We start from the raw sequence: 23,297 nt of genomic DNA on the forward strand, positions 1-23,297 counted from the left end.
GTAAGTGGCAGAGCTAGCAGGAGGACCTTGCTCTATCTGACCCTGATGGTGATGCTCTCTCAAACACACATCACGATGGCTTCCCCCTTAAGGTATGACCAGTAAGTGACATGTCAGGAACCTCTCCCTAGTTCCCAGGTGAGGCCAGCAGGTTTGTACATTTCCCTTGTACCACTGGCCTAGGCCTAAGCTTGCCTTTCAGATTGCCACCTGCTGGGCTTCTCTTAAGCAGACATTTCAGGGCTACCCCTGTAAAGGCTGCCTGTTCATTGGCTGAAGGTGCATCTCTAGTTTACTTACAAGTGTATAGCCAATCTAAGAGTTTTTGTTTTGTTTGCATGTTGGTTTCTAAGTGCTGGGGATTGAACCCTGAGCCTGTACATACTAGGCATCACTCTGTCACTAATCAACACACTCAGTTTTACTTTATACTTTCTGATTCCTCTACCCAAATGTACTGCCTAATATGATTATTGGGTTATTTTGTTATTGTGGTTATTGTCTTAATTTCAAACACATGACTTACTGGAGCAATTATTTAGAATACCCTCTCCCCATGACAGCAAACTTCTCCTGGACAGGGTACAGGTAATCTGTAACTTCAGTAACCTCTTGTAAATTCTCACCATACACACAGTATGTTACACATGCATGCATTCATATGCACATGCACACAGTATACAACACATGCATACCTGTGTACATACACGCAAACATACACACATATACCTTCACATCTAAAACCAGTTTAGCAAAACAATTCTTACTCAGCTACTTGAAATAATCTGGTTTTGAACTTTTTATTTTATGTTGTCTTACAGAATACTAGCTTCAATCATCCAATTTATTTCATGACCTATAATCATGTCAAAACTTGGTGTTTTAAAAATATTTTATTATTTTTATTTTATGTGTATGAGTGTATTGTCTGCATGTATGTAAGCGCACCATGTCATGCAATGCCCACGGAGGTCAGAAGAGGGCATCGGATCCCCTGGAACTGGAGTTACATAGTTGTTAGCCATCATGTGGGTGCTGAGAACCGAACCCTGGCCCTCTGCAAGAGCAGCCAGTACTCCTAACTTCAGAGCCATCTCTCCAGTCCCCAAACCTGGTGTTTTAAAACAAAATCAGACAATGTGTCCAGCTCCTGAAGTTCTTTGGTGACACAGTTGGAACACATTGCGTCTCACTGGCAGTATTGGGCGACCTCTGGGGAAAGCTCATTTCTCTGGGATAATTCATTTAATTTCTTAGGTGATAAAGACAGAAGAAGGGCTCTCTACAAAAAAGGAAGTCTGCTGATCAACACCTGGGTGTTTGAATTTAAAACTTGTATCAGTCAGACTTTTCATTGCTGTGACCAAATACCTGGCAGAATCAATTTAAAGGAGGAAAGATTTTGGCTCACATTTTCAGAAGGCTCAGTCCCCAGTTTCTTACCCCTATGTGCTTGGGCAGAAGATCATGGGAGTGGGTGTGCATGGTGAAGGAAGGTCCTCATCTCACAGTGGACAGGAAGCAGAGCAAAAGGAAGGGGCCTTTAAAGGCATGCCCTGTGCCTACTTCCTCTAGCCAGCCTCTACCCCCTAAAGCTTCTGTCACTTCTCAAAGAAGCCTCATCAGCTGGAATCAAGTGTTCAGCTCACGAGGCACTAGGAGACATTTCATGTTCCAACAATAACAACAGCTGGTGGATTCCTATTTGGGACCATCCTTTCTCTCTCTCTCTCTCTCTCTCTCTCTCTCTCTCTCTCTCTCTCTCTCTCTCTCCCTCCCTCCCTCCCTCTGAGACACACACACTCTCTCTCTTTGTGTGGTGCTAGAGATCAAATCAGCTTTGTTTATGCTAGGCAAGCACTCTACCACTGAGTTACCTTTCCAGGCTTCTTTCTCATGGTTTAAAATAGGAAAATCACTGGATAGAGCAAACAATGGAGTTTATAGCAACATCAATGTGAACATGGATTTGGAGCCAATGAGTCAATCTATTGACTAGACATTCTTGATTAAACAATTATTTCACTTGAGGCTCAGCACTATAAGTTTACTTAGCAGAAAAGCTACATCATAACAGCATTTAATCACCCATCCCATTTCATATATATATATATTTGAGGGTCTAATGGAATTCTTGTCTAAAGTCTTTCAGTAAGAAGGAAAAATAAATCATTGGTTAAAAAACATAAAAGGAAATCTCTTTTCTTTGTACAAATATCAGTTACTACACTATACCTTGTGTAGAAATAATTGCCTGCCACACACTGTCTAGGGGTGTGAGACAGCCCACTATAATGAAAAAATCTTTCATTGGTCCTTGGTAGGATTATGGTTTATTAAGTTTATACAAGTTTCCATGGGAGATTTCAGAAAGGAGACATAGATAGAAGGACTAAATTCTAGAAGAATCCATGTGTCCCTGGAGGTAAATACTGCTCAGTTGGTAACAGTGCATTATGTCTGCGGCTAGGATGCAGGCGTTTCTGCTGTACTAGACGGCATGTCTTTGGTTTAGTGCTGATGGAATACCATACTCAATACATTAGGGATGACGTGAGGCTATGCTATGTCCATCTCAGGCTTGAGGAGGTGCTTTTATGAATGAAAGACTGAACTTCTAACTCCAAAGGGCCACATGGAATTAAAGGAATGACCAGTATGATTGGAAGGAGATCAATCAGAGCCTGTGAGTCAGAGGTTGAACTCAATAATCTCTGCTCTTCAGTAATTTAGGTTTCATGCCTCATTATGGTTTTAAAGAATGCTCCCTTGGGTAGGAAGGGGTGCTGTCTACTGTGGGCCATTCTCTCTCTTGCCATCATTATTACTCTCTACAGCTTCTCTTCCTACATTACTTGGCTTCTTTTTAGAGTAGAGCCTCACAGGCATGAAGAAACCAGCAAGAATTCTCAGCCTGAGAAGATCTCAAAAATCTTCTGAAGACATTTGCATGGGTTTAGATCAGCTGAACCAAAGGAAGCAACAGCTGATTTAAAGTATGGCGGATCACAAAATCAGAGGTGTTCTCCCATTGTCAGCCTGTGGCAAGCTTCTGCTGCCAGAAGCATCCTTCTCTTTTGGTTAGAACCCTGAATACAGCTCCCTTGTACCACTGCTGTCCACCTTCTGCCCCCTCCACAAAGATGGAAGTATGGGTCTCTCTGTGGAGGGCTGTCAATTTGCCTGTCAAACAATCCTAGTTATTTTGAAGAAACGGCTATTCCCTGTAGCACGACTGCATTCCCGAGTCTGATTCTCATTCAGCAGGACTGGGTATAGCAGCACCAAAGGTTGGAAAGCCATCCTCTCAAATGAGCAAGAATGGAGTTGTGGGCTTGCTGCATTTAGCTATTTGCCAAAGGCAATTATCTGAGGCTTTGGCAATTCACTTAGAGAAGACATATATTGAATGAAGAAGCGTGTGGCTCTGTGTTGTCTTGGCTTTTCTCATTAAGTCCAAACCAGATTAAAGTCTTATTGCCCCCATCCCAGACATGCATCCTCATCAGATAAGCCAACGGTAGCCAGCCTGTACTCACTCCAGCACCCTGCCTTATGATTTTCCTTTCCTAACAACAGGAGCTCCTCCCTCACTTCCTGCCAGACTCCTAGGCTGTAGCTGAGAGCAGGGGGTGGGCCATGCTGGCAGCCTCCAGCCTAACTTCATCTGGTACTGGAGTGGCCTCCCCAACAGCATCAAGGGCAGGTGTCCCATCTTCCCTGCACTGTTTCTTCCCAACACAGGGCCTCCCTCTGCAGAGAGTTATGCCTCAGGATGTCATTTGCTTGCTTTTAAGAGTATGTTCTCTGCTCAGGCAGGTGGGAGCCAGATGGGCAGGTGGGTTAAGGAGACATAATCAAGGAGAAAGTGGTCTCTGCCTGTTCAAACTCCTCATGGGGTGCTGCTCCTGCCATGCAGTCAGAGATGATGAATTCTTCTAAGAAAGGGGAAGAGGGGTCTGGGGAGATGAGTCAAAGCAAATGCACACCCCAAGGAAGAGGAGGAATCTCTGCTGATATTTCATGCAGCAGAATTCAAAGCACCTGGAACAGGCCTGGTGGTGAGTGATTTCAGGGAAAGTCCTGGATAAGACAAATTGCCAGCAGGTCTTAGAGGGATGGTGTTCTAGTTTGGTTTCTGTTGCTGTGATAAAACGCTGATCAAAATCAACTTGGGGGGGAAAGGATTTATTTCATTTATACTGTATATAGTATATCTACGGAAACTAAGGCAGGAACTCAAGGCAGAAACCTGGAGTCAGGACCTGAAGCAGAGACCATGGAACATGCTGCTTACTGGCTTGTTTCCCTAGCTTACTCAACTAGCTTTCTTTTAAAAAAATATTCTATTTATTATTTTTATATTATGTGTATGAGTGTCCAGTCCCTCAGCTAGCTTTCTTATATAGCACAGGCCCACCTGCCCATGGATGGGTGGACCCCACATTACTTATTAATCAAGAAAATGCCCCACAGGCATTCCCTCTTCCTGGGTTTGTCTATGTTTGTGTCAAGTTGACAAAAGCTAACTATGTCAGATGGGTTGTAAGCCTGATCCTTGAATACAAGGCTCTGTGGCTGTCAATTTTTGGGACTAGCCAACAGCATTGGGTGAGGAGGGCTGGAAACTGGGTTGAGAAGAAACTGTGTTTAGGGTAAAAAGAGAAAGGGGCTGGAGAAATGGCTCAGCGGTTAAGAACATTGACTGTTCTTGCAGAAGACCCAGGTTCGAATCCCAGCACCCATATGGCAGTTAACAACTGTCTGTAACTCCAGTTCCAGGGGATCTGACAGCCTCTTCTGTCCTCCGTGGGCACTGCATGACATGGGTGCACTTACCTACATGCAGGCAATACACACATACACATAAAATAAAAATAATAAAATATTTTTTAAAAAAGAAAAATGTGTTTTTGATGAAATTTGTTTTGCCTGCTTTAAGAAAGGGGATTTGTGGCAATGTGGCTTCTGTTGATGTATAGACTGCTACAGCATGATAGCTAATTTTGATAAAATACTTTTATCATTTCTTTCTCTCTCTGCCCATGAATGCCACGGAGGTCAGAGAAAGTCATCAGGTGTTTCTGCCCCATGACTCTGCCTTATTGCACTGAGAAAGGGTCTCTTGCTGAACCTGGCACTAGGCTGGTGACCAGAAAGCCCCCATGACTCTCCTGTTTCTGCTCACTACTCATGCCCCACAAGCTGAGGTTACAGGCACAGGAGCCCATGCCTGGCTTTTAGTGGATGCTGAGGTTTGAAGGCAGGTTCTCATGCTTGTTCAGCAAGCACTCTTACCTGCTGAGCCAGCTGCCCAGCCCATACTTTTTAATTTTTATTGCACTGCTGGGGATGGAACTCAGAGTCTTGTACATGCAAAGCAAGGGTTCTATCATTGAGCTATACACGGTCTTATCACTATACTTTAAAAATGGGAGTTCCATCATATCTTTAAGCTAACTCACATAAGAAAGCCAAGATGCAGTCACCTCCCTTGCCCGGCCAAGCCCCTCTCAAGCTCCTGCTGAACTGAGGAACAAGTTCTGCACCTCCCTGGATACAGGGAGGCTGCATATGGGAAATCTCTGTCCAGCTTTCAAATCAGTTCCCATGAGGCTTTGCCTAGCAATTCCCATTCAGTTAGTGCTCACATCTGCCAGTTCAATGACTTCCATGTATCCCCACAGCAGAGACCATGGACAGCTCTCCCCCTTGAGGTAGTAAACAGCTAAGCAGAAGGAGATCTAGCTGGTTTTGTCTAGTAAGATCTCTCAGTAAAGTCTGAGGTCAGTCTGCCAGGAGGAGCTAGACGCCTCCCCCCTCCTTGAGTAACAGTACAGCCTAAAAACCCAGGAGAGTCTTTTGCATCTGAAGTGAAGAGGCCCCTGCCACATGCTACTGGCTGTGAGATCCAATGAGAGGCCAGACTTTGAAGGCTCTAGAACAGATGCCACAATTGATGGGCTTAGCATTACCCAGGTGACTCTCTGTAAGGGGTGAGATATGAGTACATGAGTGTGGGGAATCCCTCCTACAATTACTGAGACCACATGTGATCCCCATCTCCATTTCAATCTGTCACATGGGTATCCTCTCTCACCAATGATCATATGTAATTTTTTCCCTTAATTTCTGCCTGCGTTGTTGCAGAAAGCAAATTGAGTCAGGGAAACAGCCACCAGGCAACAGTAGGAGCAGAGGTAAAGGCCTCCTTGGGGATGGAACCCGCAGCCTTGCACCTGTCACATAAGTGCTCTGTCACTGAACTGTGTCCCTGGTCCTCTCCTGGGGTTCTGTTGCAGAGTCTTTCAAACATAAAGCACTCAAAACTCTTCCCGGATAGAGCCTTTCCGATCCTTTCAGCTGGAGTCAGCCCCCTACTCTTATTTTTTTTTTTGGTCTTTTTGAGATAGGGTCTCCCTGTAGCCCCAACAGTCCTGGAACTTACTATGTAGACCAGGCTGGCCTTGAACTCACAGAGATCCACCTGCCTCTGCCTCCCAAGTGCTGGGATTAAAGGCATGTGCCACCACGCCCAGCTACTCGTTTTTAAAAATTTTTATTTATTATTTTGATTTTATGTGCATGAGTGTATTGCCTGCATGTATGTGAGTGCACCCATGTTGTGCAATGCCGTGGAGGTCAGAAGAGGGCTTCGGATTCCCCTGGAACTGGAGTTAAGGAAGGTTTGTAGCGGCCATGTGGGTGCTGGGAATTGGACCCGGGTCCTCTGCAAGAGCAGTCAGTGCTCTTAACCGCTGAGCCATCTCTCTAGCCTGAGCCCCCTACAATTAAACACGGTGCCTGCATTTCCCCCCATGTCAGAGCCCCTTGGCACTGGTCCTTGAAATTCTCCTGTGAAGTAAGCAAGTTTACATTCTATAAATCTTGGTATTTCTCAGCCTCTGTCATAGTGCCCTGAATATAGAGGGTATTCAATAAATATGTTTTGCATGGGAAAATGAATAACCAAATGATTCTAGAGCTCATAAAGAACCAAGATGGAGGGAGCTTGGAGCTCACAGGAGATTAAGTGCTTTCCCAAATGCATAGGGCACGAACATAACTCATTCTCAAGTGCAGAAGTCAAGAGCTTCTTTTCAGCCCTTCCCAGGACTGACTCTAAAAAGTTGCTGTGAGTACTGGAGAGATGGATCTGAGTTTAAGAGCTCTTGCTGCTCTGCCAGAGGACCTGGGGATCCTTCCCCAGCACCTATCTCAGGTAGCTCACAACCACCTGTAACTCCATTTCCAGGGGACCTGGCACCCTCCAGCCTCTGCAGACACCTGCATGCCAGGGCTTCACTTTCTGTGCTTAACACCACAGCTACCTTTACCTAGACCTTTTCTGTGTCATAGGCTCTAAGCCAAAGCTATTGCACCTGTTTTTCATTTACCTCTAGAAAAGGAGAGTCACTGACCTGAGATGTTTGCCACAAAAAAAAAAAAAAAAAAAAATGCTGTAAGATAAGAGATTCTTGGTTACAACAGTACTTCTCAACACTCTGAAAGTTTCTTGTGCTCCTGTGGGTTCACAGCCTCTGGGATGGGGGTGGGGAGAGGTGCTGTGTGGCACCTGCCATCTAGGATGCCAGCCTGGAAGCAGCTGGGGAGGGCATCCCAAAGGTTCCTGATGCTGAAGGCCCACATAGGTGTCAGCTGAGATTTGCAGAGCACTCTTCCACAACACCAATCTACCTTGTGCTACCTTGTGCATATCATAAACAGTCCACATAAAAATCACACACACACACACACACACACACACACACACACGCACACACACACACAGAGCCATCTGAACTCAGGACCTCTGAGAGAAAAGCAAGGAGCAGCTTTTGTGGCAGCAGATTGGTTCTATGTGTCACCCAAGGTCAGGGGCCGGCAGCTGCCACAGAGTAGGCACAGCTGGGTCCCTCCCGCTGCTATACTGGTAGGCTCTGGGAGAATTGCTCCCTTACTATTCTGCGGTAATTCCTTGTCCTGTGGGCTGTTGGGGTAAAGTTAATTATTTCCATTGACCACTTCATGCAGCGAATACGTCTTGGCAAGAACCAGCAGGTGGCTCTAAGTGAACAGATGTCAGCTTGGACCATGGACCAGGTTCACTCTGCCCTGGCTTTTTCATAAGCAGCTCTAGGAATTCTGGTGGCTTACTTAACCCTGGAACTCAATCTTCTCACCTGTAAAATGGGGATGTGAATGGACCTATCTGGTAAGGTGATTATGAGGAGCCAACTAGTTAGTATATGTTAAGCATGAAAGCAGTATCTGATGTGGAACCAGAGCTACCTGTCTACCTAGCATCTCTGCCCACACAGAATAGGCAGACAGTAGTTGATCAATAAGGGACAAGTGTAAATTTTATGTTAGGAACTGGTGAGATGGTTCAGCGTTAAGAGCACTGGCTGCTCTTGCAGAGGAACCAGGTTCAGATCTCAGCACCCACATGTCTGCTAACAGCTTTCTGTAACTCCAGTTCCAGGGGGCTCCCACGCCCTCTTCTGGCCTCTGTGGGCATTGCATGCACGCAGTGCACTTACACCCGGGCAAAACATTCATACCCATAAAACAAAAATAAATTGTAATGTCAGACAGTCTCAGTGCTCAAGAAACGCTAAAGCAGGGAAGGGAACAGGGTGTGTGTATGCGTGGAGGGGAGAAAACTGGAACTTTAGGGAAGTCAAGACCTCACTGAGACCTGGAATGAAGGAGACGGGGAGCCAGCAATGTCTGAAGGGAGAGCATTCCGAGCTAATGGTACAAGTGCAACAACCCCGAGGATGAGTGAGGGAGGCCCACGCAGCTGAACCGGCAGCGGCAAGAATCGGAGGGCAGACGTGCAGCCGGAGCGTGAACTTGACCACAAGCTCCTTTGCTCACGTGGCTGTCTCTCCTGCCCCTTCCACCCTGTTGTGCAGCGGGGTCACTAACCTGCTCCTGATGCTGGCAACGCATGCGCAGCAGCTGGCCGTGGTGCTCCTCCTGCAGGCGCGCGCTCTCGGCCTCGAACTGGCGCTGCAGCCGCTCCTGCAGGTCCTGCAGCTCGGCCTGCTGCTGCCACCCCAGCCGCCTCAGCTCGTCCTCGAACCGCCGCTCCAGCGCCTCCTTCTCCTTCTGCAGCTTCTCGCATTTGGCGGTGTTGAAGGCTGCGGGGAGCACAAAGCTTTTTAGCCCATGGGGGAGGACACGCTGCAAGCACCTGCCCAAAGCATCCTACACCCACGCCCAGCCCACCTGAGGCCTTTTAAAAAAGAAAATTTTAATTGAAATAGGAACCACGAGGGGGGGGGGGGCGGTAACCGAGTAGTAGTAGGCTTCTCCTTGATCCTGTTCGGCTGGCATGCACGAAGCCCTGAGTTCCATCCCCAGCACCACAAACAAGTTTAAAAAAAAAAACCGCATTCTTTAATGATATCTGCAATAATGCAGCCAAAACTGGCCCTCAGTTTTAATATTTCCATAGAAATTAACCAAATAAAATAGTCTGTATCAATCCCTGTACCAATCCAAGAAAATTATTTATTAAAAGAATCTACAAAGCTGGGCGTGGTGGCGTTCACCTTTAATTCCAGCACTAGGGAGGCAGAGGCAGGAGGATCTCTGTTCTGTGAGATCGAGGCCTGGTCTACATAGTGAATTCCAGGCCAGTTGGGGCTACAAGGAGACCCTGAGACACACACAAAAAATCTAAATCTACAAACTATGTAAAGAACAGAAAAGACAAATAATATTACTTGCAAAAATCCACGAGACAGAAAAATGGAAAAAAGTATTGAACAGTTAGCAACAGCTGGACATGGTGAGCCACACACACAATCTCAGCTCAGGAAACTGAGGCAAGAGGACCATAAGTTTGAGGTCAGCCTGGGTAAAACAGCAAGACCTTATCACAAACACTGAAGAATAAGAAAAAGATTAGAGTTGTATAATATTCATTTCCAATGCCTCAGCTACTGAAAGCTGTAACCTGAAATTTAGCTGTGGTTAAATAACTTGAATAATATGAATAAAGCTAGTTGGATGACTAAAGCATTTAACAGAGATCTTGAATCATCTCAGCTACTCTAGAGATATGTTTCTTTATAAACTAATACTTTTTTTCCAAAAAAAAAAGCCATGAACACATCAAAATTAGTAGTACAGTATATTATAGTACAATGACTCTCCCCCCGGCCCCGGAATCTTTTGAGATGTTCACCTGCTGTCCCACCAAGCCCTAATTCCATGTATCCCCTTTTTATCCACAAGCTCGCACACTCAGGAGACCATGATACAACAGTGCCACCCTATGTTCAGAGCTGTTGTTGAAATTTTAGCACTATTCTAATCTTACTAGAGAAAGGACCCAGTTCCGAGCCACTGGCTGCCTCTGGCTGTCCTTTCTCCTTGATCCTGTTCGGTCTCAGACAGACCCTCAATCTTTCTGAGACTGTCAGGACTTTGATGCTTTTAAAGATGACAGTCCTAGTGTGGGAGGAATGTCTTTCAACCAGGGAGTCCAAGGATTCAGGTCCTGTGGCCTAGAGGTGCTCTTGCTTTCTTTTTGATTGATTAGTTACAAATTTGAATAGACCTTTAAAATGTAAAATTTCTTCTTTTCTGATTGTTTATGTAGTAAGTCAGAAAATGCATGTTACTGAATAGCATATGGTGATACTAAAAATGGCTTTATAGTATAGAGGAAGGTGCTAAAAAACAGTCCATTCTGGGTGTCAGATGCATTAAAGATGCCCCTGAATATTATCGTCCACTTGTTTTAAGGAAGTAAAGTGAATCCAAGGAACAAAGTGTGGGGAAGCACTGAGTAGGATCACAGGTAGCAAGATAGCATTTTGTCACTTGCTAATACATGCTGGCAGACTTGGTTATAGTTTATGGTACCTAGTAGAGAGGTGGTAGGGGAGAAGCCAAGGATCCCCCACTACCTCTGATCATAGTCCCTCAAAAGGAGCTTAATGGGCTTAGGATGCAGTTCAGTAGTAGCATGCTTATGTAACACACAGGAGGCCCTAGGCTTGAAGCCCTGGGTCCTATAAAAAGTAGCTTAATTAACAAGTATTGATAGGTAAACCGGTCCAGATCTAGTAGGAAGGAAATGCCTATTCCCATTTCTGGCATTTCAGGTCCCACTTGCCCCAAAGACCTGCCAACTGAAGAGATAATCAAGGAATCTACCAGGTAGTGAACAAAACTGTCAGCCTCCACAGGCTGGTGGGAGGGGCCCATAGAGCTTTATCCTGGGATGACTGCATTTTAGTAGACTAGAACAAAGACACTGAGTTAGCAATTAAAAATAGTAACTGATAGATTAGACAAGGTCTAGTTGAGTCAAGTAGAGAAGCAAGAATTATCTACACTGGTAAAGCAGAGTCATTCTGCAGACAAATGGATGGGCCCCTCTGTTTCATACTGGGGCAGCCCCAGGTGATGAACCCCAGGAAGACTTCTGGATGCATGGGCACCTATTATTTTCTGTGATTCAGGGTGATCTAACGTCATAGTGGCCTTTGTCCCATGCATCATATAATAGTGGATGAGAAGAAATAAAGCACTGACATTCCTGTCTGTACACACTTAGGGTAAGTCTTCAAAAAGGTTCACAGAGAAGACACGAAGGGCCAAGAAACAAGATTAGGTGACTCAAAGAGAAAAAGAAATGATTTGTTATCTAGCAGTCAGATAAAGATAAAATATTCTGATACACTGGAAGGGCAGAAGGAAATTCACTCTGTGGAATGTGGGTGGATAAGGCTGCTTTGGGAGGCAAAGATGTTTTTCACAACTTAGGTGATGAGGGTGAAAGCACGAGGTGGGTGGTGACTGATAAAGGATATGGGTTTCTTTTTGGTTGGTGAAAATGTTTTAAAATAGATTGGAGTGATAGTTCTACAACTTGTGAATATGGAAAACCATTGTACACTCAAAATGCTTGAATTCTATGTTATGAGAATATATCTTAGTAAAAATTTTTTTTTACCAAAAAAGGGAAAATAACGATAAAAATATGACAATGCTGGGGAGATGTCTCAGGGGGTAAAGTGTATGCATGTGTGAGGGCCTGAGGTCAGATCTCCAGCTCCCACATAAAAGGTCTGGTGTGATGGCGTGCCCCTGTAAGATGGGAGGATCCCTGGGACCACATCTCAGGTTAAATGTACATTTTTTTAATTGAAGGGAAATTCATGTTCTGATTTAAGATTCTATATAATAGTGGTGGCAAAATAAAACAAAGGTGAAAACCTAACTACTACACTATTTTACACATACACAGAGAGAGAGAGAGAGAGAGAGGGAGAGAGAGAGAGAGAGAAACCTAAGAATAATCCTGTAATTCTTAATGCTTCTAACAGAGAGATATCGAGGGTATAAAACTCAAGTGAAAATAATAAAAATGCTATTAATTTATTTTGTCTTTGGAAAGCACTATTTTATATCTACACAATTATTTGTCATATACTATTAGTATCTTTATTCCAAAATAAAAAACAAAGCAATAAGCTGAATGTACTGTTTATGCAGGTGGAATAAAACAGATGACAAAGCAAAGAAATTAATAAAAACAAATCAGTTCCACTGGTTAAAAACAGTTAAATGACACATAGCTTTTACCCAACAATGTCACAGACACAAATATGGTTACAGATGACACTGCTGCATGACGTGCCTTAGGAAAAAGTAGAAGGCTGCTTAAGTGACTGATGATGAATCCAGTGGGACAGAGGGAACTATTAGGAAGCAAGGTGCTGCTTCCTGTGGTGTCACGTGACAATACTTACTCCTTCCACTGAACATGGACACCATTTCTTGAGTTTTTGTTTTTTAAACAACAATAACAAAAAGGCAAAATAGAGAAATATTATATTAGTTTATTTGTCTTAAAAACTCATCTATATATCTCTCCTCACCAGGAGGCTGTGTGTTGAGCTGGAGGAGTCACTGCACAATAACCACCCATAACATGACTTTAACAAAACCACTGCTGTTAGCACGTATTACAAGCAAAAAAATATAAAGATTACTATTACAGCTAAGGGGGATATTAGGTTTCAGAAGGTTATGTTATCCAGTGGTTGGACATTTCTATTTTGCTTATAGTGTCATTCGCTTGGGTGGCAGAATTCTGGAGCTGACACTCCATTTGGGAATCCCAAGATGGCTGGTTTTCACCCCAGCCCTGACCCTGAATTGTCATCTTACATAAATTCTGAACTGTGCAGGCTTCTGTTATGCATCTATAAAGTGACCACTTTAAAAACCCAAATTCCCACTTGCTATTACCTATGGCCACAGAGGTGATACATGCATTCTTCCAACAACCCATCCTGAAGCTCCAGGCATGCAGGAGGTAGGACAGAAAGAACAGCTGGAGCAGTGAGGAAAAGGGCACCATCAGCAGAGTCCCCAAAGAAACAAATATCCTCTAACTTCTGGTATACCTTCAAAAATATATCTACAGGGATGTTTTACAGAGTTTCATGTGGACTAATTTAATACCATTGGACAACATCTGGAGTCTGCCTCTTGTATTTTGCTAAGACTATGCCTATTTGAACAAGCAGAGTATGTCTGGCCAAAATATACTTTAAATAATCAGATTATCATTGGCTACTGGATTATGGTTGGACAATAGGATTATTACTATTTCTAACTCATAAGCATAAGTTTGGAAAGCAAATTAAGATTTGTTGTACATTTAAAAATAATCTTGCTGGGTGTGGTGGCACATGCCTTTGAGCCCAGCACTCAGGAGGTAGAGGCAGGCCTGTGAGTTCAAGGCCAGCCTGGTCTACATAACGAGCTCCAGGCCAGCTGAGGCTACAGGGAGACCCTGTCTCAAAAAAACCAAAACTAAAACTAAAAACAGCAACAACAAAAAAATTAATCTTCATTGAGAATAAGCAAGGTACACAAATGAGTGTGTATGTAAGTGTCTATAAGCTATCTAAATACTTAAAACATTATTAAAGCTCTATCTGGAACGTCCTCCTCCAACATGGATAATTAAGAGACCAATCTCCCCATGTGCGATTGCAAACCACAGAGCTGCAGTAAGCTCCCGAAGACATCAGTAGCGTAAAACTGTACTGTACCCATCTATATGACAAGTTCAGTTTCAGTCACAGTTCATAAAGAGAGTGGACTACTTCATGAATCAGGTCTATCTGTTTTAAATAACTGTCCTCAATTTCTCCCAAGTAATTATAATGTTGCAATGGTTTTTCAAAGAGGGGAGCAAGACCGGTGGGTACGGCTTTGGGTCCTGCTCACTGCTGTCAGATGCTTTTCCTGTGTAGGGGATTAACTTCCCTAAGTTTCATTTCTTCCTTTGTAAAATGGGACATGCACTGGACGACTCTCCTAGCTAGTGTGAAGTTTATACTGAGTACTATGTGGAGAGGGTTACTAAACTTCACAACTCTGTGAAGTAGGCATGGTTATGATTTCATGTTTCCATTTTCTAGAAGAAGAATCTGAGCAAATTGTTATGGCTGGATATGAAGTACATCTCCAAAAGACTCTTGTAGTAAAAATGTGGATGCCAGCAAGTGGGCTTTCGGGAAATGATTGGATCGCAAGGGTTCTGACTTCACCACTGGATTAATCCCTTGATAGAGTCCCAATATGATGACATTACTGGGAAATGGCTGTGGAACCAGTTGGAGGCCCCTTCTCTGCCCTCTCTCTTTTCTGGTTGCCATGAAATGAGCAATGTTGCTCTTTCACACCCTGCTCTCACCATGGTGTCACCAGAGGACTATAGCTGTGGAGCAAGAGAATCACAGACTAAAGTCTCCGAGACATGAGTCAAAGTAAAGCTTGCTCTTAAGTCATTTCCTTGGGTATCTTGTATGATGATGGAAGGCTGACCAACATAATCAACCCAAATCTCCAGTCCTTGCTTGTTATTGCCACATTGTTCTGTCCTAGGCTAGTGGTTCTCAAACTTGAGCATGAATCAGAATCATGAGAAAGGAGGGTCTGCTAAAACACACACTGGCTGGTCCCATGTGCAGTTTCTGATTCAGAAGGTTTGAAGTGAGGCCTGAGAACTTAAATTAAAAATATTTTATTTATTTTTTATTATTTTGTGTGTTATGACTGTATCACCTGCATGTATGTAAGTGCACCCATGTTGTGCAATGCCCACGGAGGACAGAAGAGGGCACTGAATCCCCTGGAATCAGAGCTAAGGATGTTGCTGGCTGCCATATGGGTTCTGGAAACTGAACTTGGGTCTTATGCAAGAGCAGCCAGCCCCAGAATCTGCATATTTATTTATTTATTTATTTATTTATTATTTATTTATGTACTTACTTATTCATTTATTTATTTTTATTTTTATCTGTATAAGTGCTATGCCTACATGTGTGCAAGTGCACTCATGTTGTGAGGTGCCCGTGGAGGACAGAAAAGCATGTCAGAAGACCATTTGGGTGCTGAGATTTGAACCTGGGTTTTCTGCAAGAACAGCCAGTGCTCTTAACCACTGAGCTATCTCACCAGCCCCCAGAATCTGCATTTTTAACAAGTTCCCATATGCTGCTATTGGTGATGGTAGTGGTCCAGAGGCCACACTTTGATATTCACTGCTCTAAGTGAAGACTTTAATATGACTACTTCACCAGAGCCCAAATGCATGCAGCTGGTTGTGCTAGACTTCCAGCCCCCAAAGTAGTGAGCTAAAGAAATCCCTTTTCTTTATAAATTACTCAGACTCAATTTTTCCCCTCCCTCAAAGGAAAACAAACCCTCCCTCCCTTCCTTCCTTCCTCCCTCCCTCCCTTCCTCCCTCTTTATTTCCTTCTTTCCTTAGTTTCTTGAGATAGGGTCTCACATAGCGTAGGCTGGCCTCATGCTCTCTAGGTAGTTGAGAACGACCTTGAACTTCTGGTCCTCCCATTTCCACCACTCAGGTGCTGAAATTACAGTTGTATACCACCACACCCAGGTTTATGCAGTGCTGGGGATCAAACATGGCTCTGTGCATGCTAGGCAAGCACTCCACCAATTCTGCTACACTCCCAGCTTGGGTATTTCATCACAGAAATAGAAAATGGACTAATGAAGTGTCTTATCACTACTACAAAGACCTGCTTTTTGTTGCCGCTCTGATCCCCATCTGTCTGAATTCTAGGCCTGTCTGTTCTCTCTCACCAGGTTGAGCCCCTAATACTCCCCTGAATGTACAGATTTGTGCAGGTTGGGCCCCCTGGCTAATTTGAGTCTCAGGATACTGAATTTCCTTTGAGCCTCTGCCTTTGGCTTTCCATCATCTATACCCCTTCATTAGAGTCATTGTTGATACCTTCATGTACTCAGGCAGTAAGAAACTGGCAGCTGCTCACAGTTATCCTCTCCAGATTCCTACAGGCACCTACGGCATTTGCTAGGGTGCTGTGCTCACTACTAAGGATTCTAGACCCTGTCCAGAGCCAGCAGCTACAGCTGCTGCATTTTACCATGGTGGTCATTGCTATGCCCTCCACTGGCCTTTGGAACTCAGAGAAATAGCTCCCATGTGGCCGACATGATCCCTTTGCACATTCTTTCTCTGCTCAAAAGAGGCTCATAGTGAAGAAGTCTAGAGTGGGATTGTGGGACTAGGCCTACACTCTTCAGTGCCCAAGACCTGGGGTGAGCCCTGCCCTGTGCCTCAATTTCCTCTTCTGCAAGATGCTTTCCCAGGGGAGATGCCCAGACACAACTTTGCTGAGAACACTTAGGTCAAAAGGCATGAAGCTCTCCTGTCCCTTCCCTCTGGAGACCAGGTCTTGCTCAAGGAAACATTCCTTAAGGCTACCCTCTGCATTCTGGGATGCACACAGACCCTCTGTATCCATTTCCTATGGCTGCTGGAGCACATTGGTGGCTTTAATTCATTATTTAAATTCTTGAGTCAAATTCATTATTTCACAGTTCTGGAGGCTAGAAGAACAAAGAGGCCTCCATGGGCTAAAATCAAGTGTTTTGGTGACTCTGTTCTCTTGTCTTTCCCAGCACCCTCTTTGGCCTTTGTTTTTAGGCTCCATCTTTGTGGCTAATAGCACAGCATGCACATCTGTCTGACCTCTGCTCATATGGTCATATCTCCTTTTTTATTTATGATCCTCTGCTGAAAAGAACAATCTCCCATCTCAAGATTCTTAACTTGATCACATCTGTTGAGCCATTTACCACGAGAAGGTAACATGCTCATAGTTCCTGGAAATCAGGCCAGGGGTGTCAGTGGCTGCATTCCTGCATCTGCTGCTGCATCTGCCACACCTCCTCAGCATCTTCCAAGCCTCTGTCTCTTTTGGTCACTAGTTCTGTGCACAATCACTACAAATTCTCAATCTCTCCTATATTTCCTAATCAAAAGGCAATAATCCCACTCCCTACAAAACCAGTTTTCCTTCCCAAACATCCACTGGCTAACTATCCTCCATTTCTCCTCTTCTTAGCTGAGTGTCTGCCTCAATTCCTTATCTTCCACTGACTCTCCAAGCCACTGCAAATGAGCACCACCAGCTCTCCTCTCTCCAGGAGCCTGCCTCTTGTCCATGCCTCTCTTCCAACCTCCCATCACCACAGGGGCCATCACTGCCATCTCCCACCCAGATGGCTGAATGCCCCAGCCTGCTCCCATCCTCAGTCATGAGCCATTTAGTCTCCAAGCTGGGAAAGTCCTAGTAAAACTTAAATCCACTCCACCTGTGAATGATGGAAAGTGCTTAAGAACATCCATATTACAGTGCTTATTGAATGAAAAAATAATTTCCAGAACTATTAAAGAGGACACAGTGAAATGTAACCTCCCCTGTGACCCTGGACCCTCCAGCTAGAGACAACCACTATTTCTGTTAGAGAGAAGTGTCTCCATTGCTAGTGGGGTTTTAACCAGAGAGGTGGAGTCAGAATTGCATTTCAAATGAATCCCAGTGGTAGCAAAGGGGAAGATGGACTGGTGGAAAGAATGTATAAAGAGAGACTAGTGAGGAGGCTTTGGCAACAGGAGGGGCTAAGTCACCATGAAGATGAGGAGAAAATAGGACTAGGATGCACTTCCAAATGATAGTCAATGGATGTGTGACTTCACTGAATCCTCTTTGAGTTTCATCCACAATGGCTTTTCATTTCTTTCACTAGAGGCTCCATTTTTCCAACCTCTCTTGTAGCTTTGTGAGACTCTATGACAGTGTGGATCAAAGGGATGTGGAATAGAAAATGTGAAACTTAGGTCAGATCCTTATGAAGATTTCTAACCTTTACTCTATCTCCTTTGCTTTCCTTCATGTTCTCCATGTGTCTCAGTCTCAGCCATACAGGTAGAACGCTAGCCTTGGGACAGTACAGCCAGGTCTCCATGCCCTTGGGAAGCAGGGGCAAGCAGCTACCCCTGGTTTCATAATTCTTGGACCATTACATAAGGGATAAACATTTGCCCATCTTATTTACTCCATGGTGTTTGGGGTTCTCAATGCCATAGACACTTAGCCTGCACTTGAACTAAGTGAGATAGGCACAGAGAAGTAGGGACTTATTTTTATTTGAGATGGACAGTATATGGTGGGTAGAAACAAATTTGTTTTGACCATGAAGAGTTGTTCTTGTGACTCACTAGAGGTAGACACATGGGCTGAAGAGGGAGTGTCTTAAAGGCTGTAGGTGAAGCCTTGGGGGAGAAGAAATCACCAGAATTATCATGGATAATGTGAGGGAACGTAGCCTAACTGGTACTAGAACCAACTTTCAGGAGACAGCACATAGCAAATTTTATGGCACAATCATTTGCTGGCATGTGGATCTTCTTGCTTGATTCTAAATTCTCCTCACTTCATAATAAAGCATCTTTATATAGGGGCTGGAAAGATGGCTCAGTGGTTAAGAGCACTGGCTACTCTTGTAGAGGACCCAGGTTTGGTTCCTAGCATCTACATGGTGGCTAACAACCATCCATAACTCCAGTTCCAGGGGATCTGACACCTGTAGGCATTGGGTCATGGGTGCACTTATATACATGCAGGCAATACACTCATACACATAAAATAAAATAATAAAAAATATATATTTTGTCTTTTGGAGACAGGGTCTCTCTGTAGCCGCAGCTGTCCTGGAACTCACTATGTAGACCAGGCTGGCCTTGAACTCACAGAGATCCACTGGCCTCTGCCTCTCGAGTGCTTGGATTAAAGGTGTGTGCCACCATGCCTGGCCCTAAATAAAATATTTTTAAAAACACCTTTATGTAGAACTGGCATCCAAACTTACAATACTTTAAATCTTATCAATGAATTGGTTTCCATTTTTCTACTTCATGACTATAGACTTAGGCCATTTTATGTCAGCCTCTAAGTGCTGGGATTTAGAAAGGATGTAGAAGCAACTGAGAGGGCCTTGGGTTAATCTTGCAGTAGCTTGTATGCCCAGGCAAAGGGAGTAGGTGCTATTCAGTAAAAAATTCAAATAATTCAATAAAAAGTAGGTCAAAGATGCCTCATAAAAGATATAAAATCAATCAGTTACCAAGGAAGAAGTGTTCAGTATCACTAGTGACCTTTCTGTACCTACAAAAATGGCTAAAATATAACCAAATTACTGATAAATGTTGGTAAAATATTGTTGACCCAGAACTCTTAAACTCTGATAAATACTTGAGGAAAACAACAGACATAAAGAACATACAGGACTAGAGAGTCATTTATCACTTAACAGGGACATCACCTGAGAGCTAGTGAGGTCGAACATTTCTTTTCATATGCTATAGGCCATTTGTATTTGATCTTTAAGAACTGTCTGTTCATTTTATTAGCCCATCATTTCATTAGTCAATCAATAATTGTGTTGCTTGATTTCTTTTTTTTTAGTGTTTCCTATTTCTAGATATTCATCAGATGTAGGGATAACAAAGTTTTTTCCCCGTTCTATATGCTGCATCTTCACCCAACTGTTTCCTTTATTGTGCAGAGCTTTATAATTTCCAGAGGTCTCCATCTGTTGACTGTTGATCTTATTTCCCGAGTGACTGGAATCCTATTCAGAAAGTCCTTGCCTATGACTATACCATGAACATTATGAAATGTTTTCCCTACTTTTTCCTCTATTTCAGAGTTTCAGGCCTTGCATTAACGTCTTTGATCCATTTAGAGTTTTTAAAAAAATTCCTTTTAGAGACTGGGTCTCATGTAGACCAGTGGCCTTGAACTCACTATGCAGCTGGGGATGCTCATGAACTTCTGATCCTCTTGCCTCTACCTTCCAAGAACCAGGATTATAGACTGGCACCATCACATCCAATTTATGCAGTGCTGGGCACCAAATCCAGGATTTTGTGCATGCTAGGTAGGCACTCTACAAACTGAGCTACATCTCCATCCTTGAAGTTTATTTTTATATAGGGTGAGAGACTGAGATCTAGTTTTACTCTTCTACACATGGCTACCTAGTTCCAGCACTTTGTTAAAGAAGCTTTTTTTCCCAATGTATATTTTTGGCATCTTTATAAAAATCAGGTGGCTGTACCTGCATGAATGTATATCTGGGTCCTCTATTCTATTCCATTGATCCATGTGTCTGTTTTTGTGCCAGTACTATGCTGTTTTTGTTACTATTTCTCTATAGTATAATTTGAAATCAGATATGGTGATACCCCTAGTATTCTGCTTTTGCTGGGGGTTGCATTGAATCTGTAGATTGCTTTTGGTAGTATAGCCATTTTCACAATATTAATTCTGTTTGTTCATGAGCACAGGAGATTTTTCCATCTTATAGTGTCTTCTTCAATTTCTTTCTTCATTGCTTTAAAGTTTTCAGTGTAGTCTTTCATGTCTTTGGTTACATTTATTCTAAGGTATTTTTTTCTCAGTATGGTTGTTATTGGTACATCTGCCTATTATTTCTTCAAGTATTTTTTTTCTCCAATCTCTCTCTTTTTTTCCTAACAGTTCAATCACACACCCATTGGGCTGCATAGTATAATTCCACAAATCATTACAAAAAACAAAACAAAACAAAACACTTTTTTTTTCCTGTTCTTTAGGTTGGGTGAGTGTCTGTTGACCTTTAATTCATTTTTTCTCTTTTTTTCCTGAAGGACTTAAATACTATAAATATCATTGAACAAAACTTTAAGGGTTTGATACTAACATTTCCATTTGGTTCTTTTAGCATAGTTTTTATTTCTTTGTTGAGTTATGTGTTTACTCATTAGCACTTCTGTTTCTACAAGTAGCAGCATATTTCCATAATAACTCTCAAAATGTAGTCTCTGCTAAACTCCAACATGTAGTTCATTTCAAGCCCATTTCTATTAACTATTTTTTTCCTGACTATGTATCTTGCTTCTCTGTCAATCTAATATATATATGTATATATATGTCCATCTAATATATATGTATATATATTTATCATCATCATAATCATCTTATTATTATTATTATTATTATTATTATTATTATTCTAGACCCAACATTGTGGGCAACACTGTAGACAGTTTGTATTACACTGTCTTTCTTTAACTGTTGAGTTTTGTTCTGGCCATCAGTTAAATTCACGGACTCTTTGATCCTGACCAACTTGCTTTCATTCTTGCAAGGGTAGGTATATTTCATTTTGTTTGTAGCTCTAGAGAGACTCTTTCTCTAGGTTGCAGTCCTTACTCTTAAACTCTGAACATCTTCAGGTCTGCACAGATTGCTCAAGTACTCTGCGAGAGCTGCCCACTTTCTAACTGGGCTGGATTTTTAGTCACTCTGCTGGGTAAGGCACCTCCAGAAGCTCCACTTGTGCTCAGTGTGACAGCAGTGTTCTCTGAAGGCCTCTCTGCCTATGTGCAGTCTAGCCTTTCAAGAACTCTGGGTAACCTGTGCAAATACCTGGGGTCCTCTGCTCAGCATGTGCTTCTCAAATGCTTACCCTATACTTTCTAGCCATTTCTATCACCATGAGCTCTGCTACTTGTTTCTTCAGCCTGTGAGATGGCATCCACTGCCCAGAGTACCTACCAGTGCCAGGTCTGGAGAATGGCCCCAGCAGAAGGGTGAGACTAAGATGGGGCTCACTTTTTTTTCTTAAAGGATCATGTCTATGACATCATTGTCTAATGCTTGGGCACATTTTCCTCCCATATTCTATTTCAGAGCCATACACCACGAGGTTCTGTGCCCAGCAGCAGTCACTGTGTCAAGGCTAGAAAAGGACAGTCAGCGAAAGCTTCTACTTCTTCCCATCAGTGTTCCTGGCTAAGAACTGAGGGCTTAGCAAGAAGTCTCAGCAAGATGCCACCATTTGTGTTCACAGTTTACAATGAATCTTGCCCAACTGTTCAGCCTCTGAAGACCATTTTTGTCTTTCTAGGTAGGTCTGTCTACAAGGAGATATATTTCTCATCATATATTAATAAATTGGCTATTTGAGTTTTTAATATCAGACTTCAGTCAACTTAGTTAAGGTATTTCCCTGAAGACCAGAGCTATTCTTGGGATACTAACAAGGCAGATTTAAAAACCTAGATCACTGTGAATCTGCTAAGGTCAATGTCCACATATGTCTGTCATTCCAGGCTCTCAGGATGATGCTTCACTGGAACCATCAATCTGATTGGCTATGCTCTGCCTGTTTTCATCAGCAGGAGCCTTTAAAAAGAGAACAGTTATGCTAAGGAGCCTTAAGAATTTTTCACTTCATTTTATTTTTTGTATGTGGGGGATGACCCCAGGAGCTCTGCATGCAAATGTTTTACCACTGAGCCATATCCCCAGCCCAAAGATCTCCAAGCCTTTAGATTACTGTAGAATCTAGTAAATCTTTATAGTCACTTGCAATGCAAAACTTCGTCTAGTTATTATGATCTTTAATAGAAATAATTTCCCTCAAAGCAGACATTTGTGTGGAAAAAAATAGTTATCAAAAAAGAGTGCAGGCACATACTGCAGTTTATATTATTTTGCTCAGATAGTGCCAAATTAAGCAAGTGAAGGGACAGTACTATTGAATATACAAAGGTGGCTGGGTAGGCTGAATGAGAAAAACCGTAGGTATGGCAAGAAAACGTGAGTGTCAAAAAAATCTGCCCAGAGGAAACCATTTGTGTCTTAGATCCAAACACTTTTATGCAAGTAATTTTTATGCAAGTAATTTAAAGTTTTTTATTAGCACACACATTTTCCTACTCCTCTTGCTTAGGGTCCCATATAGAAAACATAATTATCTTCATTATTTTTCTAATTTTTAAATGCAAAGGTTAATGCTACCTTTGTAAAAGATCAAATATACCAAAGAATTGTTTGTAAGGGACACCTAAACTTCCTTTAAGT

At 42.9% G+C, this 23,297-nt stretch overlaps 1 protein-coding gene across 2 annotated transcripts in view; it reads right to left on the reverse strand.

The window, feature by feature from the left end:
• Positions 1–23,297, reverse strand: part of Mtus2 (microtubule associated scaffold protein 2) — a 507,691-nt gene that overhangs the window by 14,687 nt on the left and 469,707 nt on the right. For both annotated transcript variants that reach the window (XM_008825049.1, XM_008825050.1), the window contains one exon: positions 8,935–9,149. In XM_008825049.1, the coding sequence (XP_008823271.1) occupies positions 8,935–9,149 (215 nt within the window). The remainder of the gene's footprint in view (positions 1–8,934; positions 9,150–23,297) is intronic.

The sequence above is a fragment of the Nannospalax galili genome, unplaced genomic scaffold (assembly GCF_000622305.1).
Source record: "Nannospalax galili isolate Female #2095 unplaced genomic scaffold, S.galili_v1.0 scaffold768, whole genome shotgun sequence".
In the NCBI taxonomy this organism is placed as follows: Eukaryota; Metazoa; Chordata; class Mammalia; order Rodentia; family Spalacidae; genus Nannospalax; species Nannospalax galili.